Raw genomic sequence first — 24,728 nt, forward strand, 5'->3', positions numbered from 1 at the left:
GCAGGCGCAGTTCTGATGGACATCATTGGCACCTGCTGTGCCCCATTAAGCCGGTGATATCAATGGTAGAAGCTGGCGTTTTGCGTGCTGTTCCGAGACTTGGGACATGATGAGAAGAACACTAGGCAAGGAGTTAGGAGACCCCGGATTTAGTGCAGGTCCTGCTGCTTGCCAGCTATAAGAACTTGGGTGATGTCTTTCAGGTGTACAGCCCCTCGGCATGGGCTGGGGGATTGGATCCATTAGCCCAGAGGCTCTCCTGGATGTTTCAAGTTTTTTTTTTTTTTTTTTTTTATAAAAAACGGTGTAGTATTTACTTATAACCTACACGCATCTTTTGTGTTCTTTATATCATCTCTTGATTATTTTTAATACTCAGCACAATGTAAATGCTATGTAAATAGTTGTGGTACTGCGTTATTTAGGGAATGACAAGAAAAAAGTCTATATATTCAATACAGATGCAATGTTTTTCATATATTTTTGATCCGTGGTAGACTGAATCCACAAATGAGAAACCTTCGGAAACGGAGGATTGAATCCTCATTTAATTCTCAATCTATGATGTCAGTAAGTGATTATCTTCTTTAAAGAGAGGAAGGTGAGATTCAGAAAGATTGAATAGCTTGTCCTCTTTGACACTGCTAGGAAGAATGGAGATAAAATCTGAGAATCCAGATACAAATCCAAACCTCTTTAATTCTAGAGCCATAAGAGATACACTACTCTAATCAAGTAAGGAAATAAACCTTTCTGGTCTTCAGTTTCTACATCAAACCATTTTTAATGACAGGTTGGGTCAAAAAAGTTAAACTATTACCAGGTCTGGTGGTGGTCACCTGTAATCCCAGCGACTTTGGAGGCCAAGGGAGGAGGATTGAAAGTTTAAGGCCAGCTTGGAAAACTTGGTAAGACCCTGTCTCAAAATAAAAAAGGGCTTGAAATGTAGCTAAGTGGCACAGGGCCCCTGGGTTCAATCCCCAACTTCTCAAAAACAAGTTTTAAAAATATTAAATCTAAGAGAGATAGTAGGATTTGCATATAATTTTAAAATAAAGAGGAGTAAATACATAGTTTTGTCCATTTTCAAGTTCTTAGCCTCAACATGTAAAGTCTGAGGCATAAAAATCTAGAACAGAAAACAATTGGTAGCATTAGCATGACTGGTAGTTACTGGTGTGCTTCCACCATTACCAGATAATATCTTACTTTTTTTTCCCTTTCAGTTTTAAACTGAAATGTTATTTAATGATCTTAGTCACAAACCAATTCTAAAGTTATATTGCCTTTTTTTTCCTTCTGTCTCTGCTACCACAATTTCTTGTTATGACTTGGTTCTGTATGCAGGACTAAAAACTTACGAATGACTGCTTCTAGCCTACATGAGCAAGGTTCAAGTTTGAAAGATATGAAGAAATGCAGTGCATTTGTACATTGGCACATTGTTTTACAAAGGCATAAAAATCTAGGGACAAAAAACAATTGGTAGCATTAGCATGACTGAAGGAAGAGGTATTCCATAAACTCTTCTGTATCCTTTAAGTTGCAGCAGCTGGTTACAGGGTGCAAATGGCCAGAGAAGGAAGACCTATGTCAAGGGATCAGATACCCAGGATTGCACAATTCAGCTCCTCTAGGAATTAAGCCTCGAGCCTGTATGTTTCCAGGTAGGTTGTTATTGCTGATTCAAAAATTATTTTAGGTTTCTTCCCTATTCATATAGGGTAGGGATTACACTTCTTTGTCTTTTTAAAAGTTAGGCATTGGGCTAAGGAACTGAACAGACACTTCACAGAAGATAAACAATTGATCAACAAATATATGAAAAAATGTCCAACATCACTAGCAATTCGAGGAATGTAAGTCAAAACTAAGATTTAATTCCACTGCTGTCAGAATGTCAGTTATCAAGAATAAAAGCAACAACAAATGTTGGCAAGGACATAGGGGAAAATGTACATTCATACACTGCTGGTGGGACTGCACATTGGTGCAACCATTATGAAAAGCAGTATGGAGATTCCTTAGAAAACTTGGAATGGAAACACCATTTGACCCAGCTATCCCACTCCTGTTTATATCCAAAGGACTTAAAATCAGCAAATTATAGTGATGTGACCACATCAATGTTTATAGTAGCTCAATTCAAAGTAGCCAAACTATGGAACCAACAGATGCCCTTCAACAGGTGAATGGATAAAGCAATGTGGAATATTACTCAGCCTTAAAGAAGAATAAAATTATGGCATTTGCCAGTAAATGGATGAACCTGGAGAATATCATGCCAGTCCTCCAAAACCAAAGGCCAGATGTTTTCTCTGATATGTGGGTGCTACTTCACAATAAGGGGAGAGGGCTAGGGAAAACTGGAGGTACTTTGCATTAGGCAGAGGGGAGTGAAGGGAAGGGAGGGGTATGAAGCATTGTAGAATGAACTGCACATAAAATCACTCTGTGTACATATATGATTACGTGACTGGTGTGATTCTACATCATGTACAGCCAGAAGACATTCAGGATACATTGACCTGTATAACCAAAATAACATGGAACACAGCCCTTGTGGTCCCAAGAGTGTGTATGAGAAGAAATGTGTATGATTTTTAAATCACTCGGGATTTTAGGAGCATTTGTTACTGTAGCATAGCTAACCTAATCTGATATTGTTTAAAACGGCAAAATGAAGTTCTGTGGTGCAGGAAGACCAGGCAAGATAGTTCCATGTTGTTTCCCAGCAGTACGTTCTTCATTGTTTCCTGTTTATTGACTTCATCTGTTGGAGAATGCTCTGAAAGCACACATCTGTGTCACCTGTGCCACTGTGTTTTAGGACCTCAAATGTTTGTTGAGTGAATGAACAAAATATCTTTACAGGAAGGACACTATACCTGATTCTAAACAATTACAAATTAGGTTTCTCAAGTTTCTTTCAAGACATCAGGCACACTACAAAATGCTTGTGCACATAACCCCCAAAGTTGGTGACTTTAAATCAATTTCTTCCAATTTTGAATCCAGCTACATAGTTCTACTCAGAGATAGCTGCCTCACACATCTGGCATTTGGTTGGCATGTGTGGACCAACGGGATTGGCCAGGTATCTCTTTTTTCTTTCCAACTCACTTCTCCAGTAGAATGACTAGACCTTTTTAAATAATAGCACAGGGTTCCAAGCATACCCCAATACCAAATGTTTATCAAGAATCTAGTTGAGACCTGGGGTTGTGGCTCAGCGGTAGAGTGCTTGCCTAGCACATGTGAGGCCCAGGGTTTGATCCTCAGCACCACATAAAAATAAATAAATAAAAGGTTAAAAAAAAAAAAAAAGAATCTACTTGATAATGTCCCATATGCCCCATGGGCCAAATCTCATTGGCTGTTAAGAGAAGAAATTTCTCAAGAGTGAAAATAACAAGTATGGTTCACAGAGTACATCAATGTTAAAGTCTACCCAATCTGGTGATCCTAAGGCAGATAGTCATGGTGCCTTATTTTACAAATATAGAAGCAAAGACTCAGTGATAAAATCACTTGCCCAGGATAATATATGTGGTGAGGGTATTCATGTTATAAATCTGCTTGCTGGTAGTAAGTCAGTTTATTATGGCTGTTACTGTCTTATTGCCTTTCCTCCTCTTCAAACTTTCTTCCCTGTCCCTTTCCCTTTGCTGAATTTTAGTAGCTAATTGCAGGCAGTTTTGAATATCTGTGCTCAGCAAGACAACATTGTAGATAATCCAAAGTAGAATATGTTTGGAGCATTGAGTAATACTTATTAGATGGGTGGTGTATTATGCTCTAGAAACTCATAACATTTCAAAGGAAATAAAGCCACCTAAAGAAATGAAACCACTTGAAAAGATTTGTGAATGTTAGAGCAGGAAAACTTTCCACTGTTGCCATCTTCATCAGAATGGCAAAGTACCAGCATATAGTACTCTCACTTCACTTCTTTTCTCTAAGCTTGTTAATTTTAGTTGAGGACATGGTTGAGCAAAATAAGAATTAAGTCAATAGGAACTTATAAGAAAGTTCTACCAGAGTGTATGTATCCAAATATATAATATCAAAAAAATTGTTTCTAATATAAATTGAGACCTGAGGCATTTATTTTAAAATATATTTTACTCATACATATGTTCATTTTACAACATTACATGTTAATATTGATCAAAAACTAAAGAGTTTTTAAGAATTTTTCAAAGTCCTGTAGAGAGGCTTTGGCAATCTCTTTACAAAATATTTCATCAGGAATAGATACTAATTTGTCCAAAGAGATGTAATTAGGTTTTGCTGGATCATACTGTGCTCTTCCCAAATAGGTAAGAAATAGGTGTCTTTCTTTGATTTTAAACAACCTTGTGTTAAATACCTGGAAAAAGAAAAATGTTTTAAAAACATTATACAATAAAAGTTGAAATTTCAAGTTTACTTGGCCAGATATTTTAATAGGTTAACAAATATACTGACCACATATTCAGTAAATATGACTAATGCAACAAGACTTAAATTCTGTAGTTTCTGCTAAGAAATTATGACTAAATAGACTAGAGGTATAGCTCAGAGTACATGTTTAGCATATGAGAGGCTTGGGTTTGATCCCAAGCACCCCAATAAAATCATTAGATAAGGAATTATAATTAGAGGCTGGGTTGTGGCTCAGTGGCAGAGCACTTGTCTCGCACATGTGAGGCACTGGGTTCGATCCTCAGCACCACATAAAAAAATAAATATGCAAAATAAAGATATTGTATCCATGTATAACTAAAAAAATATTTTTAAAAGAAGAAATTATAATTAAAACAGGACTCAAAGCTAATAAGCAGAATAATAAATTAAGGGCTACACAGTGGGCAAAGAACATAGACTACTCCAGAGACAATCTATTAGAAGAGCAAACCCTCAGGCCTCATCCCAAAACTACATATTCCCGAAACTACCTCATCAGAAACCTTGAGAGCAGGGCTTAGAAATGTTTTAATAAGGCTTCAAGATAATTCCAATAAGTGATCAAGAGTTATGTTAGCAAAAAAAAAATGTAAGATCTCCTAATCTGCAAAGCTTCCCTATTTTTTAAATTACTGCAATCAAAATGAAATTCATCTGATCTGATCAACTAGGGAAAGTATGTCTCCCTACCTCAGGTTAAAACTCCCAATGAGTAGGGAGTGTGGAACCAACTTTAAAAAGCAATAAGAAGCAGGCCAGGTCCCTACAGACCACTGCAAGAGAGGAAGGTGAAATGGGAGTTCTGGCCACACCTGTGCAAGAGCCATACAGGTCAAGACATTTGAGAGACTTCTGGAAAGGCCCAGATGACCTATCAGTGTGAGTTCTGGAGCTCTCCTCTTGCTTGTACCAGACACAGTGAGAATACTCGGCATGGCACATAACCTCTAGGCCTCTTTCCCAATGTTCAACTGGAAACAAAATAATAATAGTTGACTTGGATAGGACACTGTACAAAACTGTTGAAACCTTGCTTTGAGAACAGTGACCAAAAATAGTACAGGGTGCTAACTCAGCATGGGGCTGGTATGCTTTTGGAACAATACATGTCCTTTTTTCTGTCTATGCAAAAACAAACGATATCCTGTTCTGCCCTCATTTTTGGTAACTTAATTTCCTATTACTACATTATTTTGCTAATGAAGATGTGAGATACTTTAGTTTTAGTTTTTCCCAAGTATGGCTCCTAGGCAGTAACTCTTGGCTTAAAAAATTATCATACAAGAGACAACACCACAAATGATTCTGAATCAATAATAGTCTGAACTATTTATATAGTTCATGATCAGCTATTGTTTACTTTTCTAATAACTCAAGGTTTCTTTATCACTAAATTTGAGGATGGAGGGTTGTTGACCACCAAGGACTACTTTGCCATTGTCACAAAAATTTCATGGTATATATGCCAACCAATTTCATCTTGTTAATGATGTATTAGTCTTAGGGATTTTAAAAAAAAAAAAGGTCCTCTAGCCTGAGAATTACTGAAACCCAGTTGGGAGGGGATAGGCAGGTTTAAGGGGATCCTGAATATATAACCTCCTTCCTTCTTCCTTAGTGATTGAATGTTCATGACTCTGAAGCTGCTTTTGTTATCCTTTACCTTCTGTGACCTCTTCTTTAAGATGACTTAATTAACCAGTTATGAAGTTATAATCCTTTCTCCATTTTAATTAATCATAAGGTATATATGCCAACCACAACCATTATTGTATGAAATTAGTTTCATACCACTAAATTTTAAAACATTTGCCAAAATCTTAACAGTTTTACCAGGTCCCTCATAGCCTCTCAGTTAATATACTTCCCCATTAATAACTTTTTGACTTTTCAGCAATACGCCCAGACCTCAGGAACCTGAGAATCCCAATTTGGAAGCAACAGTTACATGACTGGGCTTTGAACAAATGATTGTGATGTACCTGTCAGTTTATAGTTTCCTCCACTTGGAAGGTTTCTCTCCCTCTGTTAAGTGCCACTCATTATTTGACTGAGGAACATCATTTCTAGAGTGGTGGCATACCTGGTAAAGTGTGTGATTTAAACTCCACTGACATAGTTCTAATCCTGTCCCTACTTGGTAACCTTGGGCAGGTTCCTTAATCCCTTTATGCTTACTTTCTTCATTTGTAAAATAGGGATGAAAATAGCACTCATATGGTGGTTGTTATAATTATTATACTGAGTTGGTACAAGGAAAGCAGTAGAGATGGAGCTGGCACAGTAAACACCCAATAGCTCTTACTAGGATTCTTCTACTTCTACAATGAATAACTGGTCTACCAGTCCTCTGCTTGAGAACCTAACATTATGTAAAACAATCATATTCTTAGAACCCTGTCTACCACACTGCATTATAAGTTCCACAAGAATGCAAGCCAAATCTATTTTTATATCCTTAGTGCCCACATAGTGGATGCTCATTATATACTAAGTAAATGACTAAACCACTAGGGTTTAGAGGGGACAAAAGTTAGATTCTCTTATCATGATCTATTGTCACTGAATTATCCACTAACCCAGGGGAAACAAATTGTGACTGCTTTTCAGTTGAAAATTACTTAACATTATAATTGCTCCATCAGCCAAATTCCAACAACTGTAGCTTTTAATACTTTTTGTTCAACAAATATTTATTGCATGCCTACTAAGTGCCAAGTGTAGTTCTAGATTTGGGGAGTCAGCCATGTGTGAATCAGACAAGTCTATGCCACTCCAGAGTTAAAAAAGAAGCAAGTCTGATTAGTTCAGAAAATGTAACTGTGGCTTTGGCATAATGACAAACTAGAACTATTTTATGCTTTGGTAGGAGAGCACTATGATATCACTTGTTAATTCATAGATTTAGACTGTGAATGAAAAGTTCATGTAGCACTGAAAGGATCTTTAAGGGAATTTAAATGGAGAAAAACACATTCTTCTCCCTGATTCCAACAGGAATGAGGAATAGGTGGCAACCCAAGAGACACAGACAAATCACTAATTCTCTTTAGGAGATGCAGACCTCTGTCCTGCAGCTGTGAACTTCCCACAGCTGCATGCCACCATGCACCTGGATGGTAGTAGCCCTGAATGCAATGCAAGGGCAGCTCTCAGAGTGAGCCATGAGCTGCATGCATTACCTGTGGGAACTTGACAATGATGTGGTGGGGAATGCTCATCACATTGTGAACATAATCAAAAGTCTCCGTAAGTTTCCTTTTATTTGCAGTTAGCATCTTTGGGATTTTGGTGATCATATGCTGAATTTCATTATGTTTAAAACCAAGTTCAAGACGATAAACCTATAGGAAAATTAATTTGTTATAAGTTGTAAATAGAAATAATTATTTTGGTACTACACTAAAGGACATATTGATTATTATCTCAAAATTTAAAATAATGACATTTTAAAATCTGGGGACAGATGTCAATGCCCTCAAGGGATTAGTGCTTACTACTTCTGGGGTAACCAGAATTTCAAACCCATCTCCTGAAAATGATGGGTGATCATCAAGAAGCAGCAGCATAATTATGAGATGGGATAACAGTGCACAAGGGAGGCCTGGACAGGCTGGCTGCATGGGCCGGGTACAAATAGACCAGCATTAAGATTCCAAAGTGCTTTTGAGCTTTCATTCCCAAAGCACAATCATATACATGTTATTAAAAAACCTACATGTCCAAATTCCAAACAGAAGACAAAACTAAACACTCATACAGGGGTAGGTTCTCCATGTACTTTCACAGTGTCCAATGCTCCCCCACCAAGCCATCACTCTTAATATTCCTTACTTTATCCCCCTACCAGATTCTAAGCTCCACAAGCACAGACTACCTCCCTAGCACTAAGAACAAAACACTTATTTATTTTTGTTTATTGGTTCTTTTTAGTTACACATGACAGTAGAATCCATCTGATATAATTATATAAGCATGGAATATATCTTATTCTAGTTAGGACCATTCTTGTGTATGTACATGATGGTGGGATTCACTATGATGTTTTCATATACGTACACAGGAAAATTATGTCAGATTCTTTCCATTGTCTTTCCTTTTCCTATCCTCCCTCGCTTTTCAACATTCCCCATTGTTTAATCGACTGAACTTCTATTCTTCCCCTGCCATCCCCCTACCTCTTGTTGTGGATTAGCTCCCACAAGTCAGAGAAAACATTCAACCTTTGACTTTTGGAGACTTGCTTATTTCACTTAGTATGATGGTCTCCAGATCTACCCATTTACTGGCAAATGTCATAAACTCATTCCTCTTTATGACTCAGTAACACTCCATTGTGTGTACATACTACATTTTCTTTATCCAAGAATGAAACACTTCAGTACCTCAGAGAATAGGCCTTATATAATTTCAGACACTATTACAGTCGTGTGTATTAACTCTTTGTTTGCCGTTGGCTTCATACTTTTCTTTTGGAGGAAAGACAGTAAAGAATATCTGATATATTCTGTGATAGAACTAGAGCTGGCAATTGGCACAGGTGTCAAGGATAGCAATGTGCTGCCCACTGCTCTGTTCATAAGAGTCTTTTAGATGCAGCCTCCTAAATGCCCTAAGACATAGAAAGAGTCACAATGGGCAAACAAAGCATTTTCATAGATTGATAACACAGATTAGGAAATAGAGACATAGCCTCTCATGTCAGGCAACAGAAGCAGTTTCCAGATACTACCAATAGGTACCAGTGTCTGCAAGATGATTTACACATGTAACATCTGATCAATATATGAAAATATCATTAAATGACACAAATTTCTTGCTAGATATTTTTATATTATATTTTATATATTTTCTGTCTTTTTATAAATAAATTCTTTCAAAATCCAATTTTCTTTAAGATGACAATAGCAAAATGTATTCCCTTTGAAGGGCTTAAACACGTAAAGAAAGAAAATGATTTCTTAAAAGCTTTACACTGTCCTACCTTCATATTTTCTTTCACAGGTTCCAGACTTCCAGTTAGTAGCCTTGGAAGACGAACAACTAAATCTCTAGTCTATAATTAGAGACAAAACAATCTATTATTACTATATATGCACATTTAACTAGTTTGGAAAACTAAGGCATTAGAGGGAATAAGCTAAAATTTAAAAGATGAGCCAGCTGGAGAAATGATAGGCACCTCAGAAAAATATAATACTGTTTGAGGAAAAAACAAATATTGAAAACAAGCCTTAAAAATTCCAAGTTGATGGAATACTATAAAATGATGAAGCTTTATGTTTAAACTAGGAGGGTAATTCATTTTCTTAAAAAAATACCAAGACTTTTTAGAATTCAGATGAGCCAGCATTTATTAGAAACATGAGGTTTAACAGTTACTAAATGTCCTAAGAAGAAAATGTACAAAGTCTCTTCATTCTTTACCTTCTTCACACTAAGTTCAAGTTCTTTTTGAAAAAATCCCAATCTGTTATCCAGTCTTTCCACTGAAAAATTCAGCAGAAATGGGGCATTTCTGACCATCTGTGCAATATCTGTCTTACTAAAATTTTTTGATTGTAGATAAGCCACCCTAGAAAAGTACACAAAAATACATGTATATGGTAAACATTTACTAGCTTCACAATTATAAAGAACTTGAAAAAATAAAGGATAAATAAAACATAGTAAAACAAAATAAAATAAAAATAAAATAGAAAACATTCCATAATAGAAAAATACAATAAAATAAAAAAATTCTGTAATAATGATGTGAACATGGATAAAACTGAACAGTTGTCCATAGGCTCTAGAATGATTTTCTTTTAGATTGAAAATAGAAAATAATCCTGTGTGGCTGAAGGAATATGGAAATTTTATTTTCTTTCAATTTTTTTTTCATACTGGGGACTGAATGCAGGGGCACTTTACCACTAAACTACATCTCCAGATCCTTTAAAATTTTTATTTATTTATTTATTTATTTATTTATTTATTTATTTATTTTGAGGAGGGCTACCAGGGATTAAACTGAGGGTACTCAACCACTGAGTTTTAAAATCTACTCAATTTTAATAGACATTTTAATGCAATATCTATTAAAATTCCCAGCCCTATTTTTTATATTTTATTTAGAGACAGGGTCTTGCTGAGTTGCTTAGCACCTTGCTTTTTGAGGCTGGCTTTGAACTCGAAATTCTCCTGTCTCAGCCTCCGGTGCCACTGGGATTACAGGTGTGCACCAGTGCGTTGGGCAGAAAATAATTCTGAAATCCACTAATAGGTAGATTCCTTTTTCATTTAATTTGATTTATTACATGGTAAGAAAAAAATGAAATAGCTTCTGTTTAGGCCCCCCCCACCCCCCACTAAGAACAGAAAAACACCAACGAAGAATATAAGAGATTTGGAACTGTCTATTCAGAGGACCCTTGAAGAAAGGCTGTAACTGAAAAAAGATTTTTTTTAATGTTAGCATATTTAACATACATTTTCATAAATAATTTTACTATAGTCTTTTTTTTGGTAATTGAATTTTTTTTTTTAATTTTTTTTTGTAGTGGTAGATGGACAGAATGCCTTTATTTTATTTGATTATTTTTATGTGGTGCTGAGGATTGAACCCAGTGCCTCACTCATGCTAGGCAACTGCTCTGCTACTAAGTTACAGCCCCAGCCCACTACAGTCTTTTAATATGTATTTTGTTAACATCTCAGAAATGTTCCCAAGTTTCTGGGAACCCAAATATGGTAGTGTAATATAAAAAGTTTAACTGACTTTTCAAAATCTAAAAATATAGTAAAGGGTAGTTTTATTATATGCCTAAATATATCAAGATGTTATTTTGTTTACTTCTTATCAGAAAAATAAAAAATTCTATGAGCCAGATAAATTATCCACATTACATTTGAAGAAATATAGATTCAAAGAAGCTAAATAATTTGTCTTGGATCATCAAATAATCAATGCTAATAATTCAAATTAGAATGTAACATGCCTACATCTAAAGCTTATGGTGGTTCTGCACTAAACTTAATTACTTTAGTCAGCTGAATATTACTCCTTCAAAGTAGCTCCTTTGAGGCATGAGAGGAAACAATTGATAAATTTAATTATATGAAGAAATACTATAAAACAAAGTCAAAAAAATGACTGGGAAAAATATTTGCAAAATGCCTTAGAGAAAGAACCAATGTTTCTAACATATAAAAGAATGTTTACGAGAAAGAAAAAAAGCCCAATTAAATAATGTTGCCAAGTGTGGCGGCACACACCTGGAATCACAGTGACTTGGGAGGCTGAGGTAGGATTATAAATTGGTGGCCTGCCTAGGCAACTTAGCAAGACCCTGTTTCGAAAAAATAAAAAGGACTGGGATGTAGCTCAGTGGTACAGCACTTCTGGGTTCAATCACTGGCACCAAAAAGAAAAAAGAAAAAAATGGCAAAAGACATAAATAATTTACAGAAAAGGAAATTTAAATAGGAATTCAACACATACAAAGTAATCTGTAACATGAAAAGTATTCCAACATTTGTTGTTTAAAATACGAGTTTCCAAAATTAACAAAGAGGTATTATTTTTACTTGTAAAATGGAATCATAAAGTTGATAACACTATTATTAGTGAGGATAACAGAGAAATTGGACTTCTGTACTGGGGGAATATATACTGGAAAACAATTCAAATAAATGCAATATCTATTAAAATTACAAATGAATATATCCTTTGACCTCACAATTCTATTTTTAGAAATGTATCTTACAGGTAATATTAGTGAAATGAGGTGTATAGGAATTGCTAAAGCACTGTGACAGGAAAGACCACAAAGACCCTGGAGGTTTATAAGTAGGGTACTAAATAGATCTGTAGTATGGATTATTCTGGATTAAAGAATAGAAAGTGCGTAATAAAGAAACATTTCCAAGATATAGTTAAGAAAAGTGGGGTTAAAATAGTATGTATAATTGCTACCAGTTATGTGTGTGTGTGTGTGTGTGTGTGTTTACTCTTATATAGGACAGAATATTCCTAGAAGGTGGACACAAACCTGGGTGGTAGTAGCTATTAATGAAGATAATAGAGAAACTGCACTTCTGTATACTACTGGGGGAAGTATAAACTGGAAAACAACTCAGATAAATGCAATATCTATTAAAATTAGTTGAGTCTTGGAAGGCCATGGAGAAGAAGGAGGGGAAATAGGATAACTTTCTTGGGGAACGGGGACAGGCAGCCATGTTGTGTCTGACTAAAATATTATTAAAACTGCTGTCAAGAAGTTTATTTTTCATCATATGTCCTTTTGAGTATATGAGGATATATTACCTATTAAAAAATTCTAAGTAATTAAGAAATGTTAAACAGTTCAATCTGATAGTCAGCCAGGTTTAGGAATCACTGATCAAACTATCTATATTAGAGAAGATTTCTTAGGTCTTATGAGAATGTGTGATCTTAAAGGGGTAACTTAAGTTCCTTTAAAGTTTAAATTTCCTTCACAAAATTAAACATAGGGAAACATTATGACGCAATAGCCAACCCTCTGGAGTTGTACTAAGTGGGTTTGAATCCCAATTCTGTCACTTAAAATTAACTTTTAATCTTGGGCAAATTACTGAACCTCTCTGTGCCTACCATGTATAATAATGACAGTAAAAATCATGGTATAGTCTCTGAAAGGATCCCCATTGTGAGAATTGAACCCAGTGCCTCACACATGCCAGGCAAGTACACTATGGCTGAGCCTCAGTCCCAGCTCCTAAATAGCGCTTTAATAAACAACTTTGGAGTAACTTTTGAGCAACAAGGCAAGCTTGTTGTCTAATGGGGAGGCAATCAGTGTTCTGGCAGCCAGGGGGAGCAGCACTGGATGTGAGAGTTTCCTGGAATCACTTTCTGCCTCTTTATTGTGACAGCCTATCTGTATCACACTAGACTGTAAGCCACATGATGGGACAGAGGACAAGTTTTATGTCTGGAGTCCAGGCCTTGACTATATAAGGGCTCAAGTTGTTTTGTGCAAGGATTACAGTTTTCTTTTGTTTGTTTTTCCTAATTCAGAGAAAAGGTTCGAGAAGGTATAAGAAACAGCAAACTTTCTGAAATGCAGGGAGGCTATTTTCCAGTGTGGAAAACAGTATGGGGGGGTCAAGATTAGATGCAGGCTAACTAGGAGACTACTGGAGCATGAAATTATTGGTATGAAATAATTAGGAACTGAGGCAAAGTATTTCAAGTGGAGATTAAGAGAAACACACTAATTTGAGAGAAAATAAAGTAGAACCGATGGGCCTTGGTAATTTGTTAGATGTGGATGACAAAAGAAGAGAAGTCAAAGTTAATACCAGCATTTCTGACCTCAGCAACAAGGTAAATAGTGCCCCCCATTTATTGAATCCTGGAACATGGAATGATTTAGATAAAAGTTGGGGGGAATTCAAACTGTTAACTTCAGGACAGGGACTTGTCTTATTCTTTGTGGTTCTTAATGCCTAGCAGGACCTTCACTCACAGATCAACACTGTCTCACTAAAGATTCTCTCAGTCCACAATTCTTTGAATGTTGAATGAAGTACAAAGTTGTTTATTAAAGTGCTATTTAGGAGCTGGGACTGAGGCTCAGCCATAGTGTACTTGCCTGGCATGTGTGAGGCACTGGGTTCAATTCTCAGCACCGCATATAAATAAATAAAATAAAAGTCTATCAACAATTAAAAAAAATAAAATAAAGTGATATTTAAAGAAGAAGAAAGGAATAACCAAAATAGTTAACTTATAACATGATTAACAAAATTAGACAATAATTTGCCAAGAGAATGTCAAATGTCTACTATTAAAAATTGGATATAGAAAAAACACACAAGATCATGTTTTCAGAACTAAGGGTACTCTCAGAAAATACAGCTATTTGTTAATAGTCATTAAAAAACAACTTATACCAGTTTCTGAAGAGAAATAGTTAAGTACTGACTTAGCAATAGATGAAACAATGAAATAATAATAAGCAGTTGAATAAATAATTTAAATCAAAGAAAATCCATAACAAAAAAAAATAACATTCATGCTCATTATCTCAGTAGATCCTGTACAACAGAGACTTAAAAAATTTCTTACACATATATTTCCTCTATAGCCACTTCTTAGGTTATGTGAAAAATCATTCTAAAAGCCCTACCTGATCTTAAGATTTTCAAGGTCTTCAGAGAAAACAGCATAGTTTTTAGTCAGGAATGTTCCCAACTGGTTATCCTCTAAACCCAAATCCTTGAGAAACAGGAGTATTTGCTTAATGTCTTTTTCAAAATCCAGTCTTAGAAGAAGGTTGGCTGCATCTGGATGTTTTTCTATCTTGGACAAATCCACTCCTACAATAAATTATAAATACTGTTTGAAGACCACTTCTTAGTTTAGCCATCAAAGTTCATACATATAAGCATTAGAAATTACTGAGGAATAACCTATTCAAAGGAGAACTGAAATAAACAAAATAGAAACTTCTAAATATCTACAGCTAAACTGGTTACAGAAATAAAACAAATTAAAATGAATTATAGTATTTATTTCAAAGACATGTGTAGAGGGAAATGAGCATTTGTGGCTAAATGTCTCCCAAGACAAATTCACTAATCACTGGATCATCATCATTTCTATGGCTTCTGGATATGGTTTGAAAGATAGTTGGGATCCCTTAATGATCTCCTTGGTAACTGCTCAACTGGTAAATTTGCAGGGTATAAACTCTATGAACAAATTGTTACTTTGAAATTTTTAAGTCATTTCCTTAAGTAAAATTACTATTTAAAAAATATGCTCATGATCCCCTTCACAGGGGGAATAAAAATTACCCTATTTCTTACTCATCACTGGCATCTCCAGGTCTTTATTGCAGAGACAAGGACCTTAAAGGGGCTTACAAATGTCTGAGTGAGAATGTGTGCACACATACAACCCTCAAGCACTACAGAAAGCAGCAAGTACACAACCTTTAACCTTTACGTACCCTTCTAATCTTATATAATCTAAGTAAACAAGACAAGAAACATGAGAAGAAGTAAAAAAGGGAGAAACCAAGGTGATATTTTAAAGCATTTTTCACTTTCTCATACTGTTTGATTTCAGCATTACTTAGGCAGAGAATCAAAGAACGTGTAATTCAAAATTCTCATTAAAACTGAGGATTTCATTCTTTTTCCTTTTATCTGATTTTAAGAGATGAAAAGGAAAGCCTCTCCCACATCTTTAAAATAAACATTTAGATAACATAAAACCTTAAGTTTAGACTCAAATTTCATAATATTGAACATATTTCTTCAGATTAAAAATAACCCCAGAACTGATTTCTAGAGGCAACTTTACAGTATTACATATAAAAACAATGAAATAAAAACATTCTTTCTTTAATGGTAAATGTGATCAGAAAAGCAGACCTAATTATAATTCTAAATCCAAATTTCTTAATATTAAACACATAACCACAATTAGCAAAACAGCTAAACAGAATACACAGACAGAAACACACACACACACACACACACACACAAAATGAAGACTAGAAAACAGATTGGGATGAACTAAAGTAATTTACTGTAGGCTAATAATGGCATTTTATATCAATAAGAAAAACATTCATTAAAATATAATGGGACCAGGGCTGGAGCTATATAGCTCAGAGGCAGAGCACTTGCCTCACACCTGTGAGGGACCAGGTTAGATCCTCAGCACCACATATAAATGAGTAAAAAAAAAGGTCCATTGACAACTAAAAAAAATATTTTTTAAAAAAATATATAATATGGACCACCAACTATCTTGTAAAAAAATTAAAAATTCTTCTGTATCTTATGCAAAATTAATTCCATGTAGTTAAGAATCTAAAAGTATATTAACTACTGAAAGAAAACACAGAACTCAAAATACAGTATTGTTTAATTTCCAAAAAATATAAGATGCAGTGGCTTGGGAGGCTGAGGTAAGAGGATCACGAGTTCAAAGCCAGCCTCAGCAACTTAGTGAGGCCCTTAGCAACTCAGCAAGACCCTGTCTCTAAAAAATAAAATATATAAAAAAAGGTAGGGTGGGGCTGGGGATGTGGCTCAGTGGTAAAGTGCTCCTAGGTTTAATCCCTGGTATTAAGAAAAAAAAATATATCATATATATACATACATATGGAAGATATATGAATGGCTTTCTGTGTGATACATATTTGTTTGTTTGGAAAAAGGTCTGGAAAACTTAAATATCTTAAACATCTCAGTAAGAATGATCACCTTTGGGAAGTGAAATGAAGATGTAAAGAGGACAGATCTATTTCTTGTAATATATGCATTTTTAACAACTAGATGTAATTCTTCTATAATTTAAAAATAATTTTAATAGACAATAAATCCAATTACTGGATGGATAAAGAAACAAGATGGAAACTGGTTCCAAATATCTGTGGGAGGATGACTTTAAAAATAGCACAAAGGGCTTAGACTTCAAATTTAAGTAAATATTAGAGCTTTCTTGTGTTGAAGTGCCTTGCTCAGCATGAGCTGTCACACCATGACTGTGTTAAAGCAGAAATCCTGAAAAGCTATTTTTTTAATATCTGTATTTTGTTTATTTATTTTTATGTGGTGCTGAGGATCAAACTCAGTGCCTCACATGTGCAAGGTAGGTACTCTAAGCCCCAGCCCCTGAAAAGCTACTTTTTAATACCAATGGAGAAAAGAATCTCATCAGGATAGTACCCTACTCAGCCAGATCACTTGGTTTTACTCAAATTTCATTAACTTGAAAAAACAGTCACTGAATGCCAGGACTTCTGCTAAGCACTGGGGATAAAAAAAAAAAAATGGGTAGTATTATGATCTAACCTGTAGATGGTCAGTCTAGTTGGGCTTTATTCTCATCAGTTCAGTAACTACAAATATACCACTGCATTTAGGTACAGTAACACATATTTAGTTATCAGGGTCTGACAGGCAACAGATAGTGCCCTATAAAGTTCAAAAGAAAAGAACTTTAAGGAGGACTAAATAGGGTGACAAAGATGCAGGGAGAAGGGAACACTGGAGGGCACTTCCAGCACCAGAGATCAGAGGGAGATAGAAGCTATTAAGGAAGGACTGCTCAGAAGGAGCTGTTGTCATGGAGAAAGCAACTGGACCCAAAGAAGGGAGGAAAACACTCCCAGTAGGCCCTTCTAGTCTCCACACTGTAGGTGCCTCCTGCCAGGTGAAGCTGCCCAGAACCCAGCTGGCCCCCTGCTCTAGAGCTCCAGCACACAGTGGCTGGCCACCTGGCATAAAGAACAAGTAGAAAAAGGCAGAAACAGCTCTGCAAAGCAAAGAGAAGGACTTAGTATTCAAAACCATGGTTTGGCAAAGCAATCATGGCTTTTCTAAGTTAGTATTGGGTATTAGCATACAGAAGAAGGAATGGTTGAAATATATTCCAAGGCTGTGATGTACTGTAAATTGTGTAAAGGTAGGGACTGCATCTCAGGATTGTCTTGCATCACCATAGAGCTGCCATAGGCAAAGAGAGCTATTTTGAAAAGAAAGGTAACTGGCTTTCTTGCTCATAGTAGATGTCATCTCTCACTTTTGAACTCTCTGGACACTTTATTATGTATATTTTGGGTGTAAAACATATGTCTTATATATATATATATATGTGTGTGTGTGTGTGTGTATATATATATACATGTACATGTATATATACACATACATACACACACACACACACACACACACATATATATATATATATATATATATACACATGCTACTGAATAATTACCTAAAGCTATTAACATATTCACTATTACAAATATTCACCAATTTTTTATGTGACACAAAAACATTTAAAACCCACTCTTTCAGCAATTTTCAAGAACACAGAACATTAACTATAGTCATGTTGCACTTTGGATCTGTAAAACTTATTCCTCCATTTCACTGAAACTTTGTAAGTTTTGACAGATATCTCCTTATACCTTCCTCTATTGCCTCCTTCTACCATCATTCTATTCTGCTACTATGTGTTTGGCTTTTTCTTTTAGTTCTCACATGTAAGTGAGATCATGTGGTATTTGTCTTTCTGTGCCTATCTTATTTAACTTAGAATAATGCTTTTCATCCACATTGTTGCCAATGGATTTCCTTCTTAAGAATGGATAATATGGGCTGGAGCTGGAGCTCAGTGGCAGAGTGCTTGCCTTGTACATATGAGGCACTAAGTTTGATCCTTAGCACCACATAAAAATAAATAAAATAAAGACATGCTGTCCATCTACAACTTAAAAAAAAAAAGATAGTATTCCATTGTGTATAGCATGTTTTCTTTATCTCTTCATTTACTGATGGACACTTATGTTGATTCATGAAAAACTTTATTTGTATCTCTGATCTCTGATATGGGTCTTAACACATTACCTTTCATCCTTATATTCCAGCTACTCTAAAGTATATGTCTTTAGATGTTTCTGAACACTTGAAGTTTCTTATGAACAAAGGCCATTCCTTATATATTTGGGTCACATTCAGCTAATTGAGCACAGGGACAGATGTGTCAACAATCATCACACATTACCATTAATGCTAGGCTCAAAAATAAGCAGGGAAGGAAGTGGGAGCTTAAAGGAGGACCCCTCTTCAGGGTCAAAGAAAACATTTTCAAGTTATTGGAATTTAAGCTAAGTTCTTCAGTTGTCAGAGCTGGCCAACCAAAAGAGGGAAGTATCAAGGGATAAAGCTGAAAAAGCAAGCAGGAGACAACCAGGAAAAGGTAATGGGAAAATCAGAATGTTACAATAAGAAGCTAGATTAAAAATAACTAAATTGAAGTTTTCAGTGAGGTGCCCTGGCCATTTCACTATCTAGATCCAACTAGTCAACAAGCTAAGGTAGTTAGAGAATAAGCCAAAAGAGAAATTATCCAAATTAGGACATGAGCTCCAGGAGAAAGGTCAGGGAGTAACAGGGAAAACAGGCAGTGGTGTGCCATGGATCTGATAGTTACTCACTGGAAAAACTGTCCTGAAAGGTTATTGGAAGGTGTGGGAAAATTTAACCCTAAGAAACAAAGAAAATTAATCAAATAAAAAACAAGGCAATTATTAACTCCAGGAAAAAGAAGTTATACAGGAAGGAAACAACAAATATACATTTGATTACAATGACTAATGATAGATCTAAAAATTGTAATGTAACACACCAAGACTAATGACATATTTAAAAATTATAATGTAACACACCAAGGTAATTTTAGAGAATATGGAAAAAATACCTGTGTATATATAAAAGATTGACTGTTGTCTAAAATTGATGAAAAAAGAGATAGTATTATAAGCAACTGCTTTTAAAATGTGGAAGTTAAGTACAGTGATAAAAGTAGATACCTTCAGTAAATGGGATGCAAGGTCAGTAAAGAGAAACAGAGCCTTTCACACTATTTGACTTTTGCTCATATGTTTATACTACTTTGATAAAGATTTAAATGTTGAGTAAGGTAAAAAAAAACAAAAATAAAACAACAACAACAACAAAACCCCAAAAGTATACTAAAGTATTTGTAGGGTACTCAAACTTACCTAAAAGCACTAACTTCTGCAGAGTCTCAGAATGATCTACATAGTCTCGAAGTGTGAATGAATCTGGAGGCAGTGGAGGGTGTGCAACAATCTGAACAGCCTCTTCTTCGGAAAGTGGATGCAATGGAGACAAGGGAGGCAAATCGTCCAGTTCTTTGAAGCCAGGCACGTAGAAAGAGAAGCAAGTTAGTGCTTCAGACTATTTCTCCAAAGCCCACTTCTTCCTTGGTTTGTGTCTTTTGCTAGTTAAATCTTGAGATCATTTCAGAATTAATTGTTCAAGAAATCAAAAAATTCTAAGTACCAAGAGGTAAGGTTATGACTATTTAGAAAGATCAACTACTGTTTTTCTCTAAGATAAGAAATTTGTTAGTAAGTTTCAAGGCACAAAACTTTTCTCTTCCACTTTTCAATGACAGGTAAAAGTGTTAAGAGGATCAACTGCCCTTCAAGTACATTTTGAAGAAGAGAATCAGTCTACCATAGCTTGTTAACTTGGCCAAAAGTACAACATATTCAACAGCCTGAATCTCACAGGTTAGTCATGACATTCTGAAAATTCTGCTTTGATGCAGTGCCCTCTTCTCCCAGTTATTCTCCAGTGCCTAAGTTGATGTCTGTCTCTACCACCTGCAGTCTTTCTGGTCTAGCATTGATTCTACGGTGTGTGGTTTTGTGTGTGTGTGTGTGTGTGTGTGTGTGTGTGTGTGTATCTATCTATCTATCTAAATATATATATTTTTAATAAAACAACATGTTAGACACTTGGGACTGTAATTTACCTTAAGCTAAGGAATCCAGACTGTGATCTCTTGTTCTGTTTCTCACTTTTTTAGCCACCCTCTCTCCTCCCTGTGTCCAGCTCTCTTATCATTTTGTACATGATTGAATATAATTCCATATATGGTAAAATCTGAATTCCTAGAACAGGAGGCACTAGAAAGGAAAGACTGACTAAAAACTATACAAGGGAACTTTAGCAGTGATATAACTGTTCTATTTGATGACTGGTAGTTGTTATACAACTACATGTATACATCAAAATTCAAAGAATCATATACCCCAAAAGATGGATTTTATTTGATACCAATTATACCCTAATAAATCTAATCTTGTTTTGTTTTGTTTTTTTAGTACTGGGATTGAACCCAGTGCTTGATGCATGCTGGGCAAGTGATCTCCACTGAATTATATTCTCTAGCTCTTATTTTAAATTTTGAGAGAGGATCTCTCAGAATTGCCCAGCTGGCCTCAAACTTGTGATCCTCTTGACTTAGCCTCCTGAAAAGGTGTGATTACAGGCATGTGTCATCATACCTGGTCCAAAAGAAAAAAAATTTAAATACTATAAGTAAGAAGCATTTAGAAAGCAAATGTAATATTAAAAATACATATATTTATATAATTATATATAATCTATTTTATTTATATAAGATAATCTTATGCACACTAGTAAAATCAAAGTAAAAGAGCAGTAAATAAATAGAGCTGGCATTATTCCTTTTCCTGCCTGGTACAAAGTATGAATAGAAATGGCCTAGCAAAATGTAAACAAGTAGCTCGTTTAAACTACCAAAAGCAGGGAAAGTGGGACTTTTCTAAAAGTTGAGAATTACCTTCTAGAGTCAGGTCGGAGTCAAAGCAGGGCATCTTCTGTGTCTTCTCTGACTGCTCATTCACATAAGGAAGCAGAGTGCTTTGGGCAGAATTATTCTCTTGCCTACTTGAGTTGGTAGACTGGGAATTACTCCATAAGGAGGAAGTTTTGTAAGTCTTAAATCCCCACTGGAGAAAACAATTGTCAGAGGACATCTGAGGCCAAGCAGAAGAGCTTTGTAACCATGTTTTCCCTGGTCTTGGAAAACGTTTTGTGAGTTGTGTGGCATTAATGAAGCGGCTCGACTTAATTGAGTTGAACCATCTGAGTATCTGTTGGGCTGACAAGGCCATTTTTCCTAAAGTAATCTACAAAGGAAAAAGAGAACTATCAAAAGAGAAATTCAGTTTATTTAAATATTTTAAATTGTATTCAAACAACAAAAACAAACTGGAAATTATTATTTTTTTTCTTAAATTAAAGGTGTTTAATTAAATTTGGTTAGACTAAAGTAGTGAAATGTTTCTTATATATAGGGAAAGCCACAAACAAGGCAGTCTTAGTTATAAGCTGAAAAATAGGATTTTCTGAAGTGGAATAATAAAGATAAGATTTACAATTTAACAGTAAAAAGCAAAATCAGTGGTGTAAGAAAATCATTAAAACAAAAATCTGTAAATGTTCAAATTACACATAACCAAATCATCTGTTAATCATTTTTTAAGAAGACAGTGAGGTAGTTAAGTGCTCTTGGAATATGGTTTGAAGGATATTTAAGAAGAACATTGCTGATCAAAATAATATTGAGGGCTAGGGTCATAGGTCAGTGATAGAGCGCTTGCCTAGCATGTGTGAGACACTGGGTTTGAGTCTCAGCACCACATAATAATAAATTAAGGTCCATCAAAAACTAAAAAAATTTAAAAAATAACATTGAGTTATTCAAATGCATTTTATGTACATAGTCACAAAATAAACAGAAAGAAACCACTCTTGTCCTGAACGAATCATCACAACATTATCATTGCTATATTGAACAGTGAAGGCTTTCTTGCTTCGTTCTTAGAGCTGAACTCTGTTGATTATTTCAAAGATGAAGCTGTTCTTAAAAGGGAAATTGAACAAAACTAGTTTTGTCAAATTCTGTTTTTTTGTAGGAAACAAGAAAAAGAACAGCCTTCAAAAGGAAAAGGTCAAAATAGCAAGCAAAACAAAGTAACAGAAACAAATAAGCAAGCAGACAGGCATAAATGTATATTTTGACTGAAAAAGTAGTTTTTAACAGGAAAGATTGTTGCTACTTTAAACTCCAGGAATATGAAATAATTTTACATTTAGCAGCTAATTAGAAAGACATTTTATGTTAAATAAGATAATCCATATAACACACAGCATGGAGTCCTGCATATGAGAAATGATTTATAAATGTTAACCATTATTATTATTGACTAGTCAATCAAAAATAATTAATTTTGTGAACTAATTACGGCATACAACTTTGTGCTTTGTTCATTTATGTTGTGGAATTCAGCTTGTTTTATGCTCTGCATTCGACTAAACACTTGAAGATCTAATTTCTTGGAGATCTGTAGTCTGGGGGAGTTTGTTGGAAGAGATTTATAAGTGAAAGTCTCAGTTTCATTCTGAAGTGATCTTAGGAAGTAAGTATTCCCAATAATTTTTGTTAAATTTTGGCAGGAAACAAGCCTCCAAATCTGTCTCTGCAGCAATCATAAAGGCACCAAATTGGGAGTCAGAAGACCAAGGTAGTTATGCCACCTTGACAAAATTAAGTTTCTTAAAGGGGTGTAAAAAATGTTTAGCCCATGATGGTATACAATTATCATTACTCAAATAATTACTCAAATAATAATTTTTATGGGTGGTAGAGATAGAACTTTACAACTGAGCTACACCCCCAGGGCCAAAATAGTATTTATTTATTTATTTGTAAAGGTTAAGGGTACAATAAAATGATCTTATGGTCCCTATCAGGTTTGACATTTTAGATGTAAAAGTTTGTCCAACCTCGTTGTCCTGCTTCAAAGCAAACCCATTCCCATCCCAAATTCACTCGTCTCTCTATAATCAAATTAAATTAATATCCCTTCCACATCTGGCAAGTTCACTTTTAAACTCCATCCACATCCATCAAAAGACCTTTGTGAATATAACTAGTTTTCAACCTTCCATTTTTACTTGCAAAAGCATTATCTTTACATTACCACTTCTCTGCTATGTATACATCCTAACAATTCCTTTAGGATAGAAGGGTTGGGTCTTATCTCTGGATCCACCCTCCCAGTAACTATCCCCACCAGAGTCTTGCAGTGCTCCACTGTTTCTAGAACAGAAATGAATCAACCACAAGCATTGTCAACTCCAGGGCCTACACAGTATTCAAAAGCGGGTATGGCATTTGCAAATGTGTACATAAGCTCTGTGAGGTTTCACAATTAAGTTTTCTAACACGGCCCTTGATCACGAAGATGGAAGAAAACACCCTAAAAAACTCCACTAATTAACTTAGTTAAAATTAACTCCACTAATACATCGTACACTAGTTCTCAACTCGATGTCTACTTCGTTAGGTTTAGGAATAAGAACTGAAAATTGAGTTCCAGATTTCTAACTCTGTAATTAATAAATGACTTCAGGAGATGAAATGGGGACTAAGGGGTGGCTTCGTAATAAAGGGCCTCTCAAATAATGGTGTCGCCCTCTCTAGGCCTTTTTAAACCAGATTTCAGTTCCTCAAACCGAACTTCCGCAGGAAACCACTTCACACGCTGGGCCTCCTCCGTCCTTCCAGGGCCACTATTTAAAAAAACGTATTTTGCGTTTCCAACTCTTGGGCCAGGGGATACGTACCAAACCGAACCAATCTCCCTCCACGGAGCCACGGAGACTTAAAGGCCCTGAGGCTGGGGAGCGCCGGCTGGACGCGGGAGGCCGGGACCGAGCCCCGCCGGGGACACGCCCACGGGGGTTCCTGCTTCACCTGTGGCGAGGCCTGAGCGTTTTCGGGCCCGCGGTGGCTGTCGGGCTCGCCGGGCGGCCCGCCCCGTGCCGCAGCCCCGCAAGCCCGCCTGCCGGCCCGCAGGGCCCAGCCGCCGCGC

General features: G+C 35.7%; 1 protein-coding gene and 1 long non-coding RNA gene across 3 annotated transcripts; one reads left to right on the plus strand and one right to left on the minus strand.

Moving 5' to 3' along the window:
- LOC124106823 (uncharacterized) lies at positions 1 to 23,092 on the plus strand. The gene is made up of 5 exons (XR_006856191.2): positions 1 to 158; positions 794 to 908; positions 1,544 to 1,667; positions 20,432 to 20,549; positions 22,767 to 23,092. It is a non-coding gene; the product is annotated as an uncharacterized LOC124106823 (long non-coding RNA).
- On the minus strand, positions 4,107 to 24,717 carry Mterf3 (mitochondrial transcription termination factor 3). Of its 2 annotated transcripts, XM_046464617.2 has the most exons (8): positions 24,481 to 24,715; positions 21,629 to 21,977; positions 20,013 to 20,165; positions 14,610 to 14,799; positions 9,877 to 10,024; positions 9,434 to 9,505; positions 7,632 to 7,793; positions 4,107 to 4,372 (listed from the first exon to the last, which is right to left on the minus strand). In XM_046464617.2, the coding sequence occupies exons 2-8, from the start codon at positions 21,960 to 21,962 to the stop codon at positions 4,178 to 4,180; spliced, it is 1,254 nt and encodes a 417-aa protein (XP_046320573.1). In that variant the 5' UTR covers positions 21,963 to 21,977; positions 24,481 to 24,715; the 3' UTR covers positions 4,107 to 4,177. The 2 variants fall into 2 exon arrangements, with proteins under 2 accessions (XP_046320573.1, XP_046320574.1); XM_046464618.2 differs by lacking the exon at positions 7,632 to 7,793 and having other exon boundaries at positions 24,481 to 24,717.
- Positions 24,718 to 24,728: the final 11 nt, after the last annotated feature.

Source organism: Marmota monax, unplaced genomic scaffold (genome assembly GCF_021218885.2).
Source record: "Marmota monax isolate L192 unplaced genomic scaffold, Marmota_monax_Labrador192_F-V1.1 WCK01_AAM20220418_F8-fsc00003, whole genome shotgun sequence".
In the NCBI taxonomy this organism is placed as follows: Eukaryota; Metazoa; Chordata; class Mammalia; order Rodentia; family Sciuridae; genus Marmota; species Marmota monax.

Coding starts and splice junctions, on each gene's coding strand:
- Mterf3 (XM_046464617.2), bottom strand. CDS start 21,962: ATGGCCTTGTCAGCCCAACAGATACTCAGATGGTTCAACTCAATTAAG. Junction 7,794..9,433: donor CTGTGAAAGAAAATATGAAG/GTAGGACAGTGT, acceptor ATTTTCCTATAG/GTTTATCGTCTTGAACTTGG. Junction 4,373..7,631: donor TCATTGTCAAGTTCCCACAG/GTAATGCATGCA, acceptor TTCTTTTTCCAG/GTATTTAACACAAGGTTGTT.